The sequence below is a fragment of the Martes martes genome (assembly GCF_963455335.1).
Source record: "Martes martes genome assembly, chromosome: 8".
NCBI lineage: Eukaryota > Metazoa > Chordata > Mammalia > Carnivora > Mustelidae > Martes > Martes martes.
Genome location: NC_137895.1, coordinates 84,386,640 through 84,404,024, shown reverse-complemented (window position 1 = coordinate 84,404,024; position 17,385 = coordinate 84,386,640). Strand labels below are relative to the sequence as shown.

Here is a 17,385-nt window from a genome sequence, read left to right as displayed (position 1 = left end):
AACTACCAGGGGCATCTGGGTGGCTCAGTGGGTTAAAGCTTCTGTCTTCAGCTCAGGTCATGATCTCAGAGTCCTGGGATCGAGCACCACATCGGGCTCTCTGCTCAGCAGGGAGCCTGCTTCCTCCTCTCTCTCTGCCTGCCTCTCTGCCTACTTGAGATCTCTGTCAAATAAATAAATAAAATCTTAAAAAAAAAAAAAAAGAAAGAAAGAACTACCAGAGTAGGACAAAGCATGTGAGTATCCTTGAAGCACAATGCTTACATGGGTCATGAGAAAGCTGTGCACAAACACTAGGGGAACTCTGCCACTATGAACTTGAACAAACCTCACCACCTTTCTAGTTTCTCAGTTTACTTATCTGTAAAGAGTAGCAGTAGCCTGGAAACGGGAAGAGCATGGATTCAAGAGCGAAATGAACTTGGAGTTGAATCCTGGCTTCATTCTTGTAACTATGTTGCCGCTGAAGGCATAATTCAACAGTAAAATGATGATAATACCCGCATCATACTGTTATGAGAAATAAGTAAGATAAATAATAAAAGTGTCCAGCATAGAGTTGGGCACTTCGAAGATTCTCAGTAAATACTACAGCTGCTGCTCTTAAGGTCTACACCTTCGGTCTGATGGTTCAAGTTCCATTCTATGAATGAAGAGCCCTCCAGTGTTCACTGCATGAGTTACATCGAGTAGATGGCAGATACCCTTTCCCCTCAGATCTTCCTCTGGGGTAAAAGTGGGCAAGTCAATGGCAGTAGAGTTGTAAGAGCCAAAGCCTGTCTCTCCCAGTGTTACTTTGGGCCATTGTGTGTGGTGTTTCAGGGGCTTAGGATTATTTAGGATTATTTGAGGCCCTATTTGAAGATAACTGAACATAACATTTAGAGAGAAAAGCCAGACCTACAGCCCCGTGGTATTGAAACCAAAATGCTGATGATGGGAAAATGGGAAGGGAGAGGACATTAGACACTTCCGTATGTATCTAAACCATCTATCTATCTAAACCATCTATCTAAACCATCCCAGAAGTTGCAAGGTTTGGCTTCTTTGGGGGTAGTGGGACTGGTGAACTATGAACCATAAGACCAAAGAGAAACTACAATTTGGGATAGAGAAAGCTCCGTGGGTGACTGAAGAGGGGGCACTAGGAGGAAAAAAGAAGCAAAATTAGGAAGGTAGTCCAACAACTGGGTAGATCCCAAAGGGCAAGAAAATAAGAAAGCCAGGATCCTACTTGGAAAGTCGAGAAAACAGGTGCCACAGCCCAGGTGATACCATCCTTCCAGGAGGGCTCTGCAATCCACGTATGGGTTCATCTGGAGTTGGCACAATAACTGGGGGTTATTCCTGCCGGGCCAACGTTGCTAAAACGGCCTCTTGAATTGGGGATAGTCCCACACAGTGAATTGTCCCATCCTCATTGGGAAACACTAGGTTACTCCTGTAACCTAACCTTTAGTTTGTCTACCCGTAAAATGCGGCTAATCTACCTCACCTTTTTTTTTTTTTTTTTTTTTTTGGTAAAAACGCTCTTCCACACACGGTACACTATTTGTTGTTACTGTAGTTGTTAGTGAAGATTAAGCGCTATTGATAGCTCAGGAAGCCCTTAAATTCCTTCGTCGTAAGCCACAGGTCATGACTTTCTGGGAAGACCAGCATATTCCAAGGAAGACTGCGCGGCGAGAGAATCTTTGGCTGGAAGCAAACCCACAGGTAACTCTCACTCCCGCAGATTGAGATGTTTGGAGAACCACATTGCCCAGCAGACCCCTCGGCCCGGGGCTGGCCCTCGCGCGGTGCATTGTGGTATCAGTAGTTCTCAGACCCCCGATGTTGGCCTACGCTACCCTGCACCGGGAACTCGCCTTCCCAGCTTGCCTCGCGGCCGGGGAATGCATCTCGGCGACCAGGAAACGGGAAAGATGGCGACTGCTCGGAGACGTTGAGGCCGCGTTGGGCGGTTCAGACTCAGAGTGGTGAGTCCCGAGCGATGGAGGCTGTCCCGACGAGCTTGCAGAGAGGGCGAGAGTGGGGGCACGGCGGTGGCCCCTGCCTCCGGGACGAGGCGGGGAAGAACGCTTCAGGGTAGAGGCACGAGCCCGGAGAGCTCTGGCGGGCTGGAGCGAAGGGGCGCGGGCCCCAGGGCGGAGTGTTGGCTCCTGGGGACACAGGCCAGGTCCCTGGACGAAGTTAACGGGCCAGACTCTTGCCCGTGAGCACACAGCACCTATGATACCCTCCATTCGAGCTTATTCCTTCATGTTTCGAGTAGCCCTTGCTCCAGCCAAACTGGGACTTTGGCTTTTCTCCCAGAATCAGTCATGCTTTCCCGCCTCTGCGCTTCCTGTATTATTCTTTTGCTGGGAATGACTTTTCCGCACCCTCAATTACACATCTTCAAATTCTACCTATACTTAAATGCTCAAGAGCCACTTCCTCCACAGATCTTTCCAAATCCTCTTTTGCAAATGAAAAGAAACTTCTTTGAATTCCTATAATACTTCATCTGAGCCTTCATCTTGGTAAGTGCCTCATACCCTCTATTGTTCTGTAACCTACCTTTAGACAGGATCTTCCTGATTTCCTTTTGTAACTCAACACAATATCTAGCACGGTGCCTTGCATATAGTAGATGCTTGATAAATATTTAATTGGATGAGAAAGAGGATCTGCTCCTACCCTACAAGAACTGAGGAACTCAGAGACCTGGAGGTTTGCAAGGAAGGTTGCTGGGAAGCGATGATCAGGGTAAGCCTGGTTATCAGGCCCCTGTGATAAGTATAACCTATAACAAAAGTTGTCCATATTTACTGTTTCCTTATTCTCACTTCTCATTCTCTTCTAAACCCACTCCACTCAGGCTTCTATTTTTCTCCAGGCTGTCAAAACAGCTCTTGTGCAGGTCACCAACCATATCCATTTTTCCAACTGCAATGGTCACTCCTCTATCTCCTAGTCTTTTTCCACTTGGAAAAGTTGCCACTCCCTCCTTGAAACACACTTTTGGCATCTGTGGTGTCATACTTACTTTTTTCCCCCCCTTTCTTACTGGCTGTTGCTTCTTCCCAGTCTTTTTCTCTGGCTCCTCCTTTGCCTGACCTCTAAATGTTACAGTGTTCCAGAGTTTAATCCTGGTTCTCTTCTATTTTGTTCTTAACTATACTGCCTACCTAGATATTATGATTTAGTGTCCCATGGCTCCTATATATTGATAACTCAAATTTTTGTCTCCAGGTTCTCCTGAGTTGTAGAATTGCATTTTCAAAATGAAACTTTTGGTTTCTTCTTAAGTCTGTTCCTTCTCCTGTCATTTCTGTTCACTAATGGCACCATGAACCATTGGCCAAACCTTAAATTTGGAGTTATCTTTGTGTCTCCCCTTTCTCTTTCTCCTTTCATCAGTTAAGTCCTGTGAGCTTGGCCAACAAGTTTATCCTGAAGCTCTCTACTTCTTTCCATCTCCATTGCCACTTTCTTAGAAGAAGCTACTGTCATCTCTTGCCTAGACCACTAAATGGCATTCTCAGTGGTCCTGTTTCTACTCTTGCCTCCCTATTCTGTATTTTCTTGCAAGTCACCAAATTCTTTAAAAATGTAAAATTAGATCACATCACTTCCTGTTTAACACTCTTTAAGGTTCCTGTTGCTGTTAGGTTGAAATCCACTTTCCTTACCCCTGGTCTAAAACACATTTCCACGATCTGACTCCTGACTATCTCCCTAAACTCAGCTTGAGTCAGTCTTCAGTACCCCCCCAGGCCCCCCAATCACTGTCACTCAGCCACACAAGTCTTTTTTTAATTGGCAAACATGCGGAGCTAGTTCTTGCCCCAGTGTCTTAGTACTTGCTGTCCCTTCTACCCAACAAGATCTTTTCCCTGATCTTCGCAGTCTCTTTCCCATCATTCAAGTCTCAGCTTACATGTCATCTAAAAAATTCTTTCTTGAGCCCTCTCTCATTCTTGCCCTTCCCCATCATATCCACCCTGTTTTATCCTGTTTATTAGTTCTCATTACTATTTGAAATTCTCTTACTCTGCTTGTTATCTGCTTCATTGGAATTTAAGCATTATGAGATCAGAGACTTTTTACTGCCATATCTCCAGTAGGTGGAACAATTTCTGGTACCTACCAGGTGCTCAGTGAATATTTGTTGAAAGAGTGAGTGATGTCGAGGATGCTTTATAGAGAAGATACCTTTCTTCTGGATTGTTCTCTTAGGGTTCTAAATAGAAGAGATATAAGTATAACTGCATGATGTACTAATATAGAACATTGAGTCATTTCTTAGACAGTTGTGAGGCAAGATGGGTTGTCTTCACCTTTTGAAAGTGCTACTTGTTCATTTATCTTTTCTTTACACATTACCCTTTCTTTTTTTTTTTTTTTTTTTTAAAGATTTTTATTTATTTGACAGACAGATCACAAGTAGTCAGAGAGGCAGGCAGAGAGAGAGAGGAGGAAGCAGGCTCCCCGCTGAGCAGAGAGCCCGATGCGGGGCTCGATCCCAGGACCCTGAGACCATGACCTGAGCTGAAGGCAGAGGCTTTAACCCACTGAGCCACCCAGGCGCCCCATACACATTACCCTTTCTTAAAGATATATGGCAGGGGGACGCCTGGGTGGCTCAGTTGGTTAAGTGGCTGCCTTCAGCTCAGGTCATGATCCCAGCGTCCTGGGATTGAGTCCCACATCAGGCTCCTTCCTCGGCAGGGAGCCTGCTTCTCCCTCTGCCTCTGCCTGCCACTCTGTATGCCTGTGCTTGCTCTCTTGCTCTCTCTCTCTGACAAATAAATAAGTAAAATCTTTAAAAAAAAAAAAAATATATATATATGGCAGGATATTATATGAGGAAAGGAGATCAGGCGAATGCCTGTGGAGCTGCTATTCCAACCAAACTATTTGGGGATAAAATAATTTCTGAGAAATGTGTTCTGAGTCTTAGGGATGATGGTGATGGTGATGGAGTAGAGGTAGATTCAGACTTAGTGTCATTTTAGCTCCTGGCTGAAGCAGATTTGGTAGTCTGAAGGACAGTTCACAGTGCAACATGGTATTCAGTGTCCCGCAGGCAGGAGGGGCACAGAACAAATTCCTGCACAGAACAAATTCGTGGGACAGGCTAGTGGTCAAGGCTGTGAGAATCTGAGTAGGGAGTGCCAGTCAGGCCGTCTGTGACCTTTACTTTTTGGTACCGTTCTTTTTTTCTTTCTATTCGGAAATAATTACAGATTCACAGTGAGTTGCAAAAAAAAAAAGTGCATAGAGGTTCTGTGTGCCCTCCACAAAGTTTTTCCCATTACATAATGAAAAGTACATTTCTTTTGATCTGGGTGAAAGTGAGTTTGTTTCTCCACTTAAATTTAGGTTTTCTTTGAGGTCCTGGTTATAATCCCAAATCTTAAAGTTAAACTTTTTTTCCCCCTTTTTTGAGCTTTCTTTGTGAACTCAAGAGAACTTACCTACCTGAGCTTCCATTTCCTCATCTATTAAGTAGGCATTCTTAGGATGCTTGGGTGGCTCAGTTGTTAAGCGTCTGCCTTGGGCTCAGGTCATGATGTCAGAGTCCCGAGATTGAGTCCTGCATTGGGCTCCTTGCTCAGTGGGGAACCTGCTTCTCCCTCTCCCTCTGCCTGCCACTCCTCTTGCTTGTGTTCTCTCTCTCTCTCTCTGTCAAGTAAATAATAAATAAAATCTTTAAAAAAAAAAGTAGGCATTCCAGTATATCTACCTCATAGGGTCATTTTGAGATTAAGTAGATTATATATAAACAGTTTAGAACGGTACCTAGTACGTAATAAGTATTTCTCTTATCCATGAAAGATGGCAGGAGAGCTAGCTGACAAAAAGGACCGGGATGCATCACCTTCCAAGGAGGAAAGGAAGCGATCTCGGACTCCTGACAGAGAGCGAGATAGAGACCGGGACAGGAAATCTTCCCCATCTAAAGACAGGAAGCGGCATCGTTCAAGGGATAGGCGTCGGGGAGGAAGCCGTTCTCGCTCGCGTTCCCGTTCCAAGTCTACAGAAAGGTAAAGTAACTTTGCATGTTTTATATGGGAAGGGAGAGTACATTTCAAACTTCCTCATTCTTGGTTCCTCTCATGCCTCCACTATTAGGACTTTCATATATTTCTCTACAGTCTTTCATATATTTCTCTACACCTAGTAACCCAGTAGCTCTTTTTTTTTTAAAGATTTTATTTATTTATTTGACAGACAGATCACAAGTAGGCAGAGAGGCAGGCAGAGAGAGGGGCAGGGAAGCAGGCTCCCTGCTGAGCAGAGAGCCCGATGCGGGGCTTGATCCCAGGACCCCAGGATCATGACCCGAGCTGAAGTCAGAGGCTCTAACCCCCTGAGCCACCCAGGCGCCCCAACCCAGTAGCTCTTAAAAATTAAGAGGGATTTATAAATAAACTTCTTTGGAAAATAGCCACGCTCTTTCGTTTACATATTATCTATAGCTGCTTTCATGCTAAGCAAAACTGAATAGTTGTGATAGAGACTTTAGGGTCCACAAGGTCTAAAATATTTATTGTATGGTCCCTTACAGAAAAAGTTTGCTGGGGCGCCTGGGTGGCTCAGTGGGTTAAGCCTCTGCCTTCAGCTCAGGTCATGATCTCAGGGTCCTGGGATTGAGCTCTGCATCGGGCTCTCTGCTCGGCAGGGAGCCTGCTTCCCCACCCTCTCTCTCTACCTGCCTCTCTGCCTACTTGTAATCTGTCTGTCAAATTAAAAAAAAAAAAAAAATCTTTAAAAAAAAAAAAAAGGGTGCCTGGGTGGCTCAGTGGGTTAAAGCCTCTGCCTTCGGCTCGGGTCATGATCCCAGGGTCCTGGGATCGAGCCCCGCATCAGGCTCTCTGCTCCATGGAGAGCCTGCTTTCTCCTCTCTCTCTGCCTGCCTCTCTGCCTACTGGTGATCTCTGTCTGTCAAATAAATAAATAAAATCTTAAAAAAAAAAAAATTTTGCTGATCCCCACTTCAGATTGGTTTAAATTACTTTGGTAAATAGGACTGTACTGTATCAAGTAAAAACATACCCAAATAAAATAATGTGGGTTAAAAAAAAAATTAAGAGGAAACTTGTAAGATGAAGGTCCAGATGATCAAGGATAGTCCCTCTCTTTGCATAGGCCATGGCCCATTGTTGCCATTAATGCTTAATAGTACAGCTCTGATCTAGAAAACTTTTCTTTTCTTTCTTTCTTTTTTTTTTTTTTTTTGAAGATTTTATTTATTTGACAGAGAGACAGTGAGAGAGGGAACACAAGCAAGGGGTGTGGAAGAGGGAGAAACAGGCTTCCCGCCGAGCAGGGAGCCCGATGCAGGGCTTAGCCCCAGGACCCTGAGATCATGACCTGAGCCAAAGGCAGATGCCTAATGACTGAGCCACCCAGGCGCCCCTAGAAGACTTTCATAGAATTCCCTTATAGCTTCCCCTGGACACATATACCCCAGTTTGTAAAATATTACTTTGTGGAAAAAAGAGCATGAGAACCTCTTTGGTGCTGCAGTGAAGCTGAATACTCTGCTAATACTATATGATTTCTTAAATTTGTTGTCTTTAGAGAGCGAAGGCATAAAGAACGAGAACGGGATAAAGAGCGTGATCGGAATAAGAAGGACCGAGACCGAGACAAGGATGGGCACAGACGGGACAAGGACCGTAAGCGATCCAGGTACCTGAGAGAATGGGAGTGGGCTTTAGGAAAATGGTCCCATCTCTTACCGTCTGCCTCTAAGCGGGCTCGGCGTCATAGGAAAGTAAATAGTTCTTAGCGGTTCCTACTGGCAGTGATTGCAGAGCTGTCTTTTTTAGAAGGCGTGTATCCTTAGATGCTATAACCAGTTTCTTGGGTCACAGTCATTTAGGGTCAACTTGTTCTTAAAGGTTAGAAATTAGTTTGGGAGGATTACCAGCCTGTAAAACATTCTCTTAGCTCAATTGGACCATTTGGGTTTCTACCCAAGACAGACAACATGTATCTGTTGGGATAGCTTAATGTCCCAGTATCTTGATTTCTTTCCCCTGGAAACTTTGTATGCAAAGTTTTTATTAGGCTCTGAGTGTGTAGGTTAGAATTCAGGGCAAAGGACGTAATTCCATAACAAGGGGGTTGTTTAAGATCTCTTGCAGATTGGGCTTGTAGCAGTTTTGGGGGAAGGATCATGGGGACTGCTAGGAAGGGAGAATGGGGACGCAGAGCAGATACAGAGCAGTATCTGGGAAAGGTACATGGGTTGGGGGGACCTTGTAGACTAAATTCATTCTGTATTATAAAGTTAAGTAGGATTTTTTTTTTTCAGTGTGCACCGGCTATTTGGAAGAGATGTTTTTGCCCTTGGTAGTGAAGACCCACTTGTAAGAAGAGATTAGTTTGGGAAAAGGAGAATCAGATAGAATGGGGCCAAGATAGGGCCATCATGAGGTTTCAGAACAGACAGTGACCATGCCTGTGAAGGAAGCTTCAGGGTGTGATGGATGGCCATGGGCCAGTCTTGTGGAATCATGGAAAAACTTCCATCCTTTCCGGGGCTCAGCCTGACCCTCATTGAGGGGACAGGGTTAAGAGAGTTATACGGACCTTTCCTGTTCCTTTTCCTTAAAGCTTATCTCCTGGCCGAGGAAAAGATTTTAAATCTCGGAAAGATAGAGACTCTAAGAAGGATGAAGAGGATGAACACGGTGATAAGAAGCCCAAGGTAAAGGAGAGGAAAGATTTCTCTCATCTTCCTCTTCAGTTCAAGTTCTCTGTTACCAATCTCCAAAGGGAGAGAGCCTTTATTGACTGAAGTCCTGTGTTTTATCTTTAGGCACAGCCATTATCCCTGGAGGAACTTCTGGCCAAGAAAAAGGCTGAAGAAGAAGCTGAGGCTAAGGTGAGAATGTGGGGTTCTCTATGAGTTGGCAGGGCTGTGCTATCAGAACATTGCAGACTGAGGGACAGAAACAACGGAAATAAATTTTCTCACTGTTCTGGAGGCTAGAAGCTGAGATGGATGTCTGTAGGGTTGTTTCTTCTACGACCTCTCTCCTTGGCTTGTAGGTGGATGTCTTCTCTGTTCTCACATGATTTTCCCTCTGTGTGGGCCTACCCCCACGGTCTCTGTGTGTCTAAATTTCCTCTTAAAAGGACACCCATCAGTTGGTTTAGAGTCTACCAGAAGAGCCTCATTTTACCTTAAACACGTCTTTAAAGGCTCTGTCTCTGAATACAGTCATACTCTGAGGTCCTGGGCATTAGGGCTTTGACATACACATTTTGAGGGGGACATAGTTCAGGCCATAGTGGGGTCCTCGACCCATTCATGTTTTCCTTACCAGGTGTAATGCCTGAGCAAATACTGTTGGGCTCCCTTCCATCTCCTCATTAGTGGTGCGATTATATCCCGCTCCTGTGTCCTTTATATATAGTTCCAATCTGTTTTGTAGCCCAAGTTCCTCTCGAAAGCAGAACGAGAGGCTGAAGCCCTAAAGCGACGGCAGCAGGAGGTGGAAGAGCGGCAGAGGATGCTCGAGGAAGAGCGGAAGAAAAGGAAACAGTTCCAAGACTTGGGCAGGAAAATGTTGGGTTCGTTTCCCTCCCCTGTGTAGCCCCCAGGCAGGGTAGGATTGGGATGGGATTGTTGTGTCACTCAGTCACTCAGGAGGGCGGGAAACCAGTTTGGATGGGGGAGTTGATGAGAAGACTTTGTGTTAGGTCCCCATTTCCCTTGTGTCCTAGAGCTGCCCCTTCTCATTTGCTGTCTGCATCCTCTCTGCACCCTCTCTTTTCTTGCACTGAGCTCTTCTACAGCTTTGCTTTCCTTGGTCTGCAGAAGATCCTCAGGAACGGGAGCGTCGGGAACGCAGGGAGAGGATGGAGCGGGAGACCAATGGAAATGAGGATGAGGAAGGGCGGCAGAAGATCCGGGAGGAGAAGGATAAGAGCAAGGAGCTGCATGCCATTAAGGTGCAGGCCTTGGTTCCGTGTTCGGTTCCCCCACCCACCATGGAAATTTGGCTCAGCTCTCAAGCCCTTCTGATCTCCATATGTGAGCCGACTAGGCCTTGAGCTTCGCTTTTTGTCCCTGGGCAGGAGCGTTATCTGGGCGGCATCAAGAAGCGGCGCCGCACGCGGCATCTCAATGACCGCAAGTTTGTCTTTGAGTGGGATGCCTCTGAGGACACGTCCATTGACTACAACCCCCTGTGAGTGGCTCCGGGCCTGAGTGCTAAGTCTTATAAACTAGTCTTTTCAGCTGGTCCTGGAGAGAACTGGCGGCTACGGATAGAGAAGTAAGATTCGGGGCCGGGGATGTTGGCCGGCGTATAGGCAGCCAGCTGTCTGGGTGAGGAAAGACCCTGGCTGGGAAGGTTGGACAGATCAGGACGCATTGGTGGTCCGCCCTTCTCTGCTGCTGTCACTGCTTCTGCTTTTCTCCCTCCACCTCAGGTACAAGGAGCGCCACCAGGTGCAGTTGCTGGGGCGTGGCTTCATCGCAGGCATCGACCTGAAGCAGCAGAAGCGAGAGCAGTCGCGTTTCTATGGAGATCTCATGGAGAAGAGGCGGACACTGGAAGAAAAGGAGCAGGAGGAGTGAGTGGCGGGGCTGGGGGTGGTTGGCCAGAGCCCAGCGCCTGCAAAAAGGAGCTGCAGGGTACTGATCCCACTTGTCCCTCACGTCCCGCTCCAGGGCCAGACTCCGAAAGCTTCGTAAGAAGGAAGCCAAGCAGCGCTGGGATGATCGGCACTGGTCCCAGAAGAAGTTAGATGAGATGACGGACAGGGACTGGCGGATCTTCAGAGAGGACTATAGCATCACCACCAAAGGTGGCAAGATCCCCAATCCCATCCGGTCCTGGAAGGACTCTTCTCTGCCCCCACATATCTTGGAGGTCATCGATAAGTGTGGCTACAAGGTAAGGAGGGGCAGATTGGCTCAGAAGACCTGAAATGTTCCTGTATTTCAGGGGAAATAGGCTTCATTTGGGAACAGAGAGCTTTGTTCCTTTTTTTCTCTGTTTGGTGCCTTCTGTGCCAGGGAGCACTCAGGTAACCCTGTCTGTCCCTTTCTGGTGGAAGTATCGGCCTCTTGTGACTGTGTTTCCTCCCTGTGTGCTGGTATCCTCCTCCTATGCCAGCACACGGGCCCACTTCTGTCAGCAGTAGCCCAGGGTGCAGAGCTCCATCTGTACCCATCCCTCTCTCTGGGTCCCTACAGGAACCGACACCTATCCAGCGTCAGGCAATCCCCATTGGGCTGCAGAATCGTGACATCATTGGTGTAGCTGAGACTGGCAGTGGCAAGACAGCAGCCTTTCTCATCCCGTTGCTGGTCTGGATCACCACTCTGCCCAAAATAGACAGGTGGGGTCAGCAGGCACCCGTTGGGGTGGGTTTGGCTGGGTGGGAAAGGTCACAGTGGCAAATGAGCGTTTGGTTTTCTTTCTTTCTTTTTTTAAAATAAGTTTTATGTATGTATGTATGTATTTGTTGTTTAAAAGATTTTATTTGTGTGTGAGAGAGCGCATATAAGTGGAGAGTGGCAGGCAGAGGGAGAAGCAGGCTCCCCGTTGAGAAAAAAGCCCGATGTGGGACTTGATCCCAGGACCCTGGGATCATGACCTGAGCCAAAGGCAGACTTCTTAACCGACAGAGCTACCCAGGTGTCCCTGTATTTATTTTTATTTTATTTTATTTACTTATTTTTTATTTTATTTTTGTTTTTTATTTTTTATTTTATTTTTTTTTTAAAGGTTTTATTTATTTATTTGACAGACAGAGATCACAAGTAGGCAGAGAGGCAGGCAGAGAGAGAGGAGGAAGCAGGCTCCCCGCGGAGCAGAGAGCCCGATGCGGGGCTCGATCCCAGGACCCTGGGATCATGACCTGAGCCGAAGGCAGAGGCTTTAACCCACTGAGCCACCCAGGCACCCATATTTACTTATTTTTTAAAGATTTTATTTGTTTATTTGACAGCGAGAAAGGGAACACAAGCAGGGGGAACGGGAGAGGGAGAAGCAGATTCCCCGCTGAGCAGGGTGCCTGATGCGGGGCTCCATCTCAGGACCCTAGAATCATGACTGGAGCCGAAGGCAGACGCTTGATGACTGAGCCACCCAGGCGCCCCTTATTCATTTTTTAACCAATGTTTGTTTATTTTAACACGGGGCTTGAACTCGCATGGGGCATGAACTCATAACCCTGAGATCAAGACCTGAGCTGAGATCAAGAGTTGGATGTCTATCTGACCAAACCACCCACGTGCCCCTATTTTTCAGTAATCTCTGCACCCAATGTGGGGCTTGAACTCATGACCCCGCAGTCACTAGTCACATGCTCTTCCAACTGAGCCAGCCTGGTGCCCCTGTTTGGTTTCTTTTTTTTAAGTCTATAATCAGAAGCCACCTTCTTTGCTTTGGGTCAGATATTAGGGAATGATTGAATCACAGTATCAGAGAAGTATATGATTTAGTTGGCCAGGACCACTTCCTGAAGAACTTGACTGTCCTGGAGTCTCTGATTTTTTCTTTTTTCTTTTTTTTTGGTGGGCAGCCAAGCAGAGTTTATTGAGCGATAGTAAAGTGATAGTTCAAAGCTCCCAAAGAGGGAGGGGACCCAAGAGGGTTGCCCTGGAGTCTCTGATTTTTAAGTGAGATCTTTGCATCCTTTTCCCACCACCCTCCCCATCTCCATAGCTACCCTTAAGAGTGACTTTGTCTTGCTCCTGTTTGTGGTTGGATGAGAACCAAAGCTCACGGAACTGTGGGATGCCCCATTTACCGCAGGATCGAAGAGTCAGACCAGGGCCCTTATGCCATCATTCTGGCCCCCACTCGTGAGTTGGCTCAGCAGATTGAGGAAGAGACCATCAAGTTTGGGAAGCCACTGGGCATCCGCACTGTGGCCGTCATTGGTGGCATCTCCAGAGAAGACCAGGGCTTCAGGCTGCGCATGGGCTGTGAGGTTTGTTCACCTAGCTGCAGCCAGCCCGCTGTGGGAGGGCTCTTTGTTTGGGGGCTGTGTTTCTAGTTTCTGCCACGGATGTACAGTAAACTGAAGAAAAGGATTGGCTTGTATGTATAATAGGTAGAGTACCTCCAGAGTCACAGCTGGCAGTGAGCAGGGCTGAGGTTTGTATCTGAAGCCTGTGCTCTTACTCTGCCATAGACCATGTCTTCTCAGGGTGGGGAAGAGAGCTTTTTACAAGAACTGTGATGCAGAAATTGAGTCTTTCACAGACTTCTTGCCATAATTCTTTATGTAATCCTCTCCATAGTTGCTTTAGTTCTTCTTTGTCTAAGAAAGTTCCTTCTGATTTTGCCTCTTCTGTCTAACTCCTGGACCTTATTCAGGGACCCTATTCATTCCTAAAAAAAAAAAATAATAATAATAATCCAAGGTGGCAACAAGTGATTTTGTGCCAGTTCTTAGGAACCTTTGTTGCCAATCCTAACTGGAGGTCAGGGTCCAAGTTCCTTAGCATGGGAGGTCTGTTGCCCAAGCGGGGGATGGTTCACAGGAGGGAGAAGAAAGAGGTGCATACTGCGGCTGCATATGTCTTCACTGTGCCCTCCAGATTGTGATCGCTACCCCAGGACGTCTGATTGACGTGCTGGAGAACCGTTACCTTGTGCTGAGCCGCTGTACTTATGTGGTTCTGGATGAGGCCGACCGGATGATCGACATGGGCTTTGAGCCAGACGTCCAGAAGATCCTGGAGCACATGCCTGTCAGCAACCAGAAGCCGGACACAGATGAGGCTGAGGACCCGGAGAAGATGTTGGCCAACTTTGAGTCAGGAAAACACAAGTACCGCCAAGTAAGCCTGCTTCCCTAGCTGGGAAATCAGGGCACAGTGCCACACCTGCTCTGAGGCCTTTCGTGCCCCGGGTGGGCCCAGAGTACAGTTGCCAGCATGTCAGCCCTCTGGAAATCCTAGCAGTGGAGCCATTGGCTGTGCCCTAGAAAATGATTCCAAGGCCTCATGCTGGTCCCTACCAGGGGTGCCAGCAAATGCTCTTAGCCCTTCCTGCCATTGTAGGATGTAAAGGATCTTGGTGAACAGGTACTGAGGGAAGAAGGGGGAAGGCAAAGGACACGCTCTCTTCTGGTGGTACTTGTCAGAGCTTACTCCGTGGCTCGCTATAGGTTCTTTTTTTTTTTTTTTTTTTTTAAAGATTTTTATTTATTTATTTTGTGAGAGAGACAGAGTGAGAGAGAGCATGAGAGGGGAGGTCAGAGGGAGAAGCAGACTCCCCATGGAGCTGGGAGCCCGATGTGGGTCTCGATCCTAGGACTCCGGGACCATGACCTGAGCCGAAGGCAGTTGCCTAACCAACTGAGCCACCCAGGCACCCTCGCTGTAGGTTCTTTAGCCCAGGCTCCACTGCCTGTGGCAATGGGGGAGACGTGGCAGTGTCTGCCCAGGCCCAGGGCTGAGCTTCCTGTTTTCGTAGACAGTCATGTTCACGGCCACCATGCCCCCGGCAGTGGAGCGTCTGGCCCGGAGCTATCTTCGGCGACCGGCTGTGGTATACATTGGCTCTGCGGGCAAGCCCCACGAACGTGTGGAACAGAAGGTCTTCCTCATGTCAGAGTCAGAAAAGAGGTACGGGGGCAGCTGAACCAGCAAGAACATGATGAAGAAGGGGCTTTTTTCAGTATGAGGGTTGGAGGATGAATGTTCTGCTGTGTTAAAGAGCTGCCGTTTTCTTGTTGGGGGTGCCATGGGCTTGAAGGTTATGAGATTGGTCGTGGTAGACCACGGTGACTGTCTCATGGAAGTATGCTTCTCATTTTTCTCCTCTTCCTCTTTTCCCCAGGAAAAAGCTGCTGGCAATCTTGGAACAGGGCTTTGATCCACCCATTATCATTTTTGTCAACCAGAAGAAGGGCTGTGATGTTTTGGCAAAATCCCTGGAGAAGATGGGGGTGTGTCTGGCGGGGGAGAACCGAGTGGGCTTTCTCAAAATAGGGGGCCCCTTCAGTTCTATCCCATTATTAACCTCTTTAATATACAAGTCAGGGCCTGAGGGAGGAGGCGGCTTGATGGGGATGAGGGACTGGGTCTCTTGCTGTGATTCCCTGTCCAGATCAGCAGTGCCAGCCAGAGCTGCCTTGGGTCTTCCTCCAAGGGGGCTGAGCCAGGGATAGGTTCTGAGACGCACATCCTGGCCAGATCTGAGGCTGTGGAATGGTGGATCAGAGTTCTTTGTGTTGATACATGTTTGGGAAAGGGGGTGGTGTGATCAGGAGGGAGATGGGGGTGACCGGTGTCCTTTAGTCCTGCTTTTGGTGTTCGAAGGGGAGGGTGTGTCCTCTCCACTCAACACTTGGACTTCCTTAAGTGTCTTCGTCCCTGCTTGCCACCCTCATCTCAGCCTCATTCTCTCTTTGATGACTTCCCTTCTCTCTGGCTCCACATGTCGTGCCCCCCAGCTGCTTTACCTTTGACCTTTGTCTGCCCCGACCACACCACACCCTGTTCTCTCCCTTTCCTTTCTCCAGCTTGCCTGTCCTCTTGCTTTTAGTTGCACTCATCTTCTCTCCTTTTTCCTTCCCCTTCTCCCCTGCTGCTCTGCAGCACTCCCTCGGTGTCTACAAAGAAGTCTTTACCCCTGTAACTTCTTTGTCTTTCCATGACCCCGCCGCTCTTCCTCACCTCACCATTCTCCCAACAGTACAATGCTTGCACGCTACACGGTGGGAAAGGCCAGGAGCAGCGAGAGTTTGCACTGTCCAACCTCAAGGCTGGAGCCAAGGACATTTTGGTGGCAACAGATGTGGCGGGTCGTGGTATCGACATCCAAGATGTATCTATGGTTGTCAACTATGATATGGCCAAAAACATTGAAGGTACGTGCAGGGGAAGGCAGCTTCCATTCAGGTAAAGGGCGGCTACTTGTTGGGTGTTCATTCCTCACAGCTCTGAGTCTGGGATTGCTTGTCCCACTGAGACGAGCTCTGCTCCTATCTCCCATGGGTGTGTTATCTCCGTACAAGGGACAGAGTCCCGAGCTGTGGGGAAGCATGGCGGGGGGCTGCTCTCGGGCTGGGCGTGGTAGGATGATCACCATTGGTAGTGGTGGGGAGAGCACGGTGGCCCCTGCAGGGTCAGGTGGCTCGAGCGGTATCGACTGCCCTCAGAGGTGGGCTGGGGTGGGTGATGGCTGTCGAAGTGAGGCCTGGTATCCTCAGTGGCATTCCTCCCCCTCCCCAGATTACATCCACCGCATTGGCCGCACGGGACGAGCTGGCAAGAGTGGTGTGGCCATCACCTTCCTCACCAAAGAGGACTCCGCTGTGTTCTATGAGCTGAAGCAAGCCATCTTGGAGAGCCCAGTGTCCTCCTGCCCCCCGGAGTTAGCCAACCACCCAGATGCCCAACACAAGCCAGGCACCATCCTCACCAAGAAGCGCCGGGAAGAGACTATCTTTGCCTGACACAGCACACTTCCCGTCAGTTTCAGGGCATGTTCTGGAGCCTGTTCCTCAGGACCCTCGAATCTTTCTTTCCAGGTCCTCACTCTCACGGGGCCTCAGGGAACAATCAGACTCCTTGGCCGCTACCTCTGGTCTGCAGGCCTGAGTGTGGGGCTGCAGTGGGAGAGGAGCCTGCTGCAGGGGCGGGGAGAACAAAGTACCCTGGGTTCTGGCCCAGCTCTGCCCCTCCAGAGGCCTTCGGGATTGCACTGGGCCTTCAGCTCTTGCCGCCGTGGGGGCGGCCGGTTGGTGTTGCCTCACAAACTGAACGAAAGCCTGGCTGCCTGGCCTCACCTCTTTGGCACAGACCTAACTGCGGAAGGGGCATCTGGGTCGCTGCCCGAGCTGACCCTGGGGGGCCTGGCACGGTGAGGGTGAGGGACCTTGGACTCTGTCACTTTGGCAGCCGTTTGTCCTTTTGGATTATAAAACCAGTTGAGAGCCTTGTTTTGAGCTGTGCACGGCCCCTGTGCCAAGGGGTGCTGGTGCTCTAGACACCCCTCTCCCAGGGAATTTTTTTAGTAGATGTGGGGACAGGGTGAGCCGGCTGTGCCCATCTTGAAGTCACTGAGTGAAATTTCTGTTTTTTATTCTCTGAAAAGATGAGTTTGTATGTTCTGAGAATAAATACATGAAGACGAAGGCTTTGTCACATTCTGGCCACACTCCGTCTCCTGGGTTCTCCCTGCTGCCACAGAAGATGGCAGGATGGCCTTGGGCTCACTGGGTTGACTTGGGAGATGAGAGAAAATTGCATCCAGAGAAGAGCCCAGGGCCTCAGCTCATAGTTTGAATTGCCAGGAGGCCACTTGAGGGGAGACAGAAGAAACACGGCAGGATCAGAACACGGCTCTCCTGTCGGCTCTGGCCTCACTTCACACGTAGCTCTGACCACCCAGGCAACACCCT

The 17,385-nt window shown here is 48.5% G+C and overlaps 1 protein-coding gene across 1 annotated transcript; it reads left to right on the top strand.

The window, feature by feature from the left end:
* Positions 1–1,840: 1,840 nt before the first annotated feature.
* On the top strand, positions 1,841–17,118 carry DDX23 (DEAD-box helicase 23). Its single transcript, XM_080812041.1, has 17 exons — positions 1,841–1,979; positions 5,827–6,035; positions 7,576–7,686; positions 8,617–8,710; positions 8,822–8,887; positions 9,441–9,579; positions 9,827–9,960; positions 10,087–10,199; positions 10,444–10,587; positions 10,685–10,910; positions 11,213–11,358; positions 12,780–12,957; positions 13,571–13,813; positions 14,451–14,602; positions 14,817–14,925; positions 15,675–15,849; positions 16,214–17,118. Exons 2-17 carry the CDS (start codon positions 5,827–5,829, stop codon positions 16,435–16,437), a joined length of 2,463 nt encoding a protein of 820 aa, XP_080668167.1. The 5' UTR covers positions 1,841–1,979; the 3' UTR covers positions 16,438–17,118.
* The last annotated feature ends 267 nt before the right edge of the window (positions 17,119–17,385 follow it).

Bases quoted from the DNA above. Each gene is read 5' to 3' on its own strand.
- DDX23 (XM_080812041.1), top strand. From the start codon at position 5,827: ATGGCAGGAGAGCTAGCTGACAAAAAGGACCGGGATGCATCACCTTCC. The intron at 13,814-14,450 runs GTAAGCCTGCTT...CTGTTTTCGTAG, and splicing joins GAAAACACAAGTACCGCCAA to ACAGTCATGTTCACGGCCAC. The intron at 14,603-14,816 runs GTACGGGGGCAG...TCTTTTCCCCAG, and splicing joins ATGTCAGAGTCAGAAAAGAG to GAAAAAGCTGCTGGCAATCT.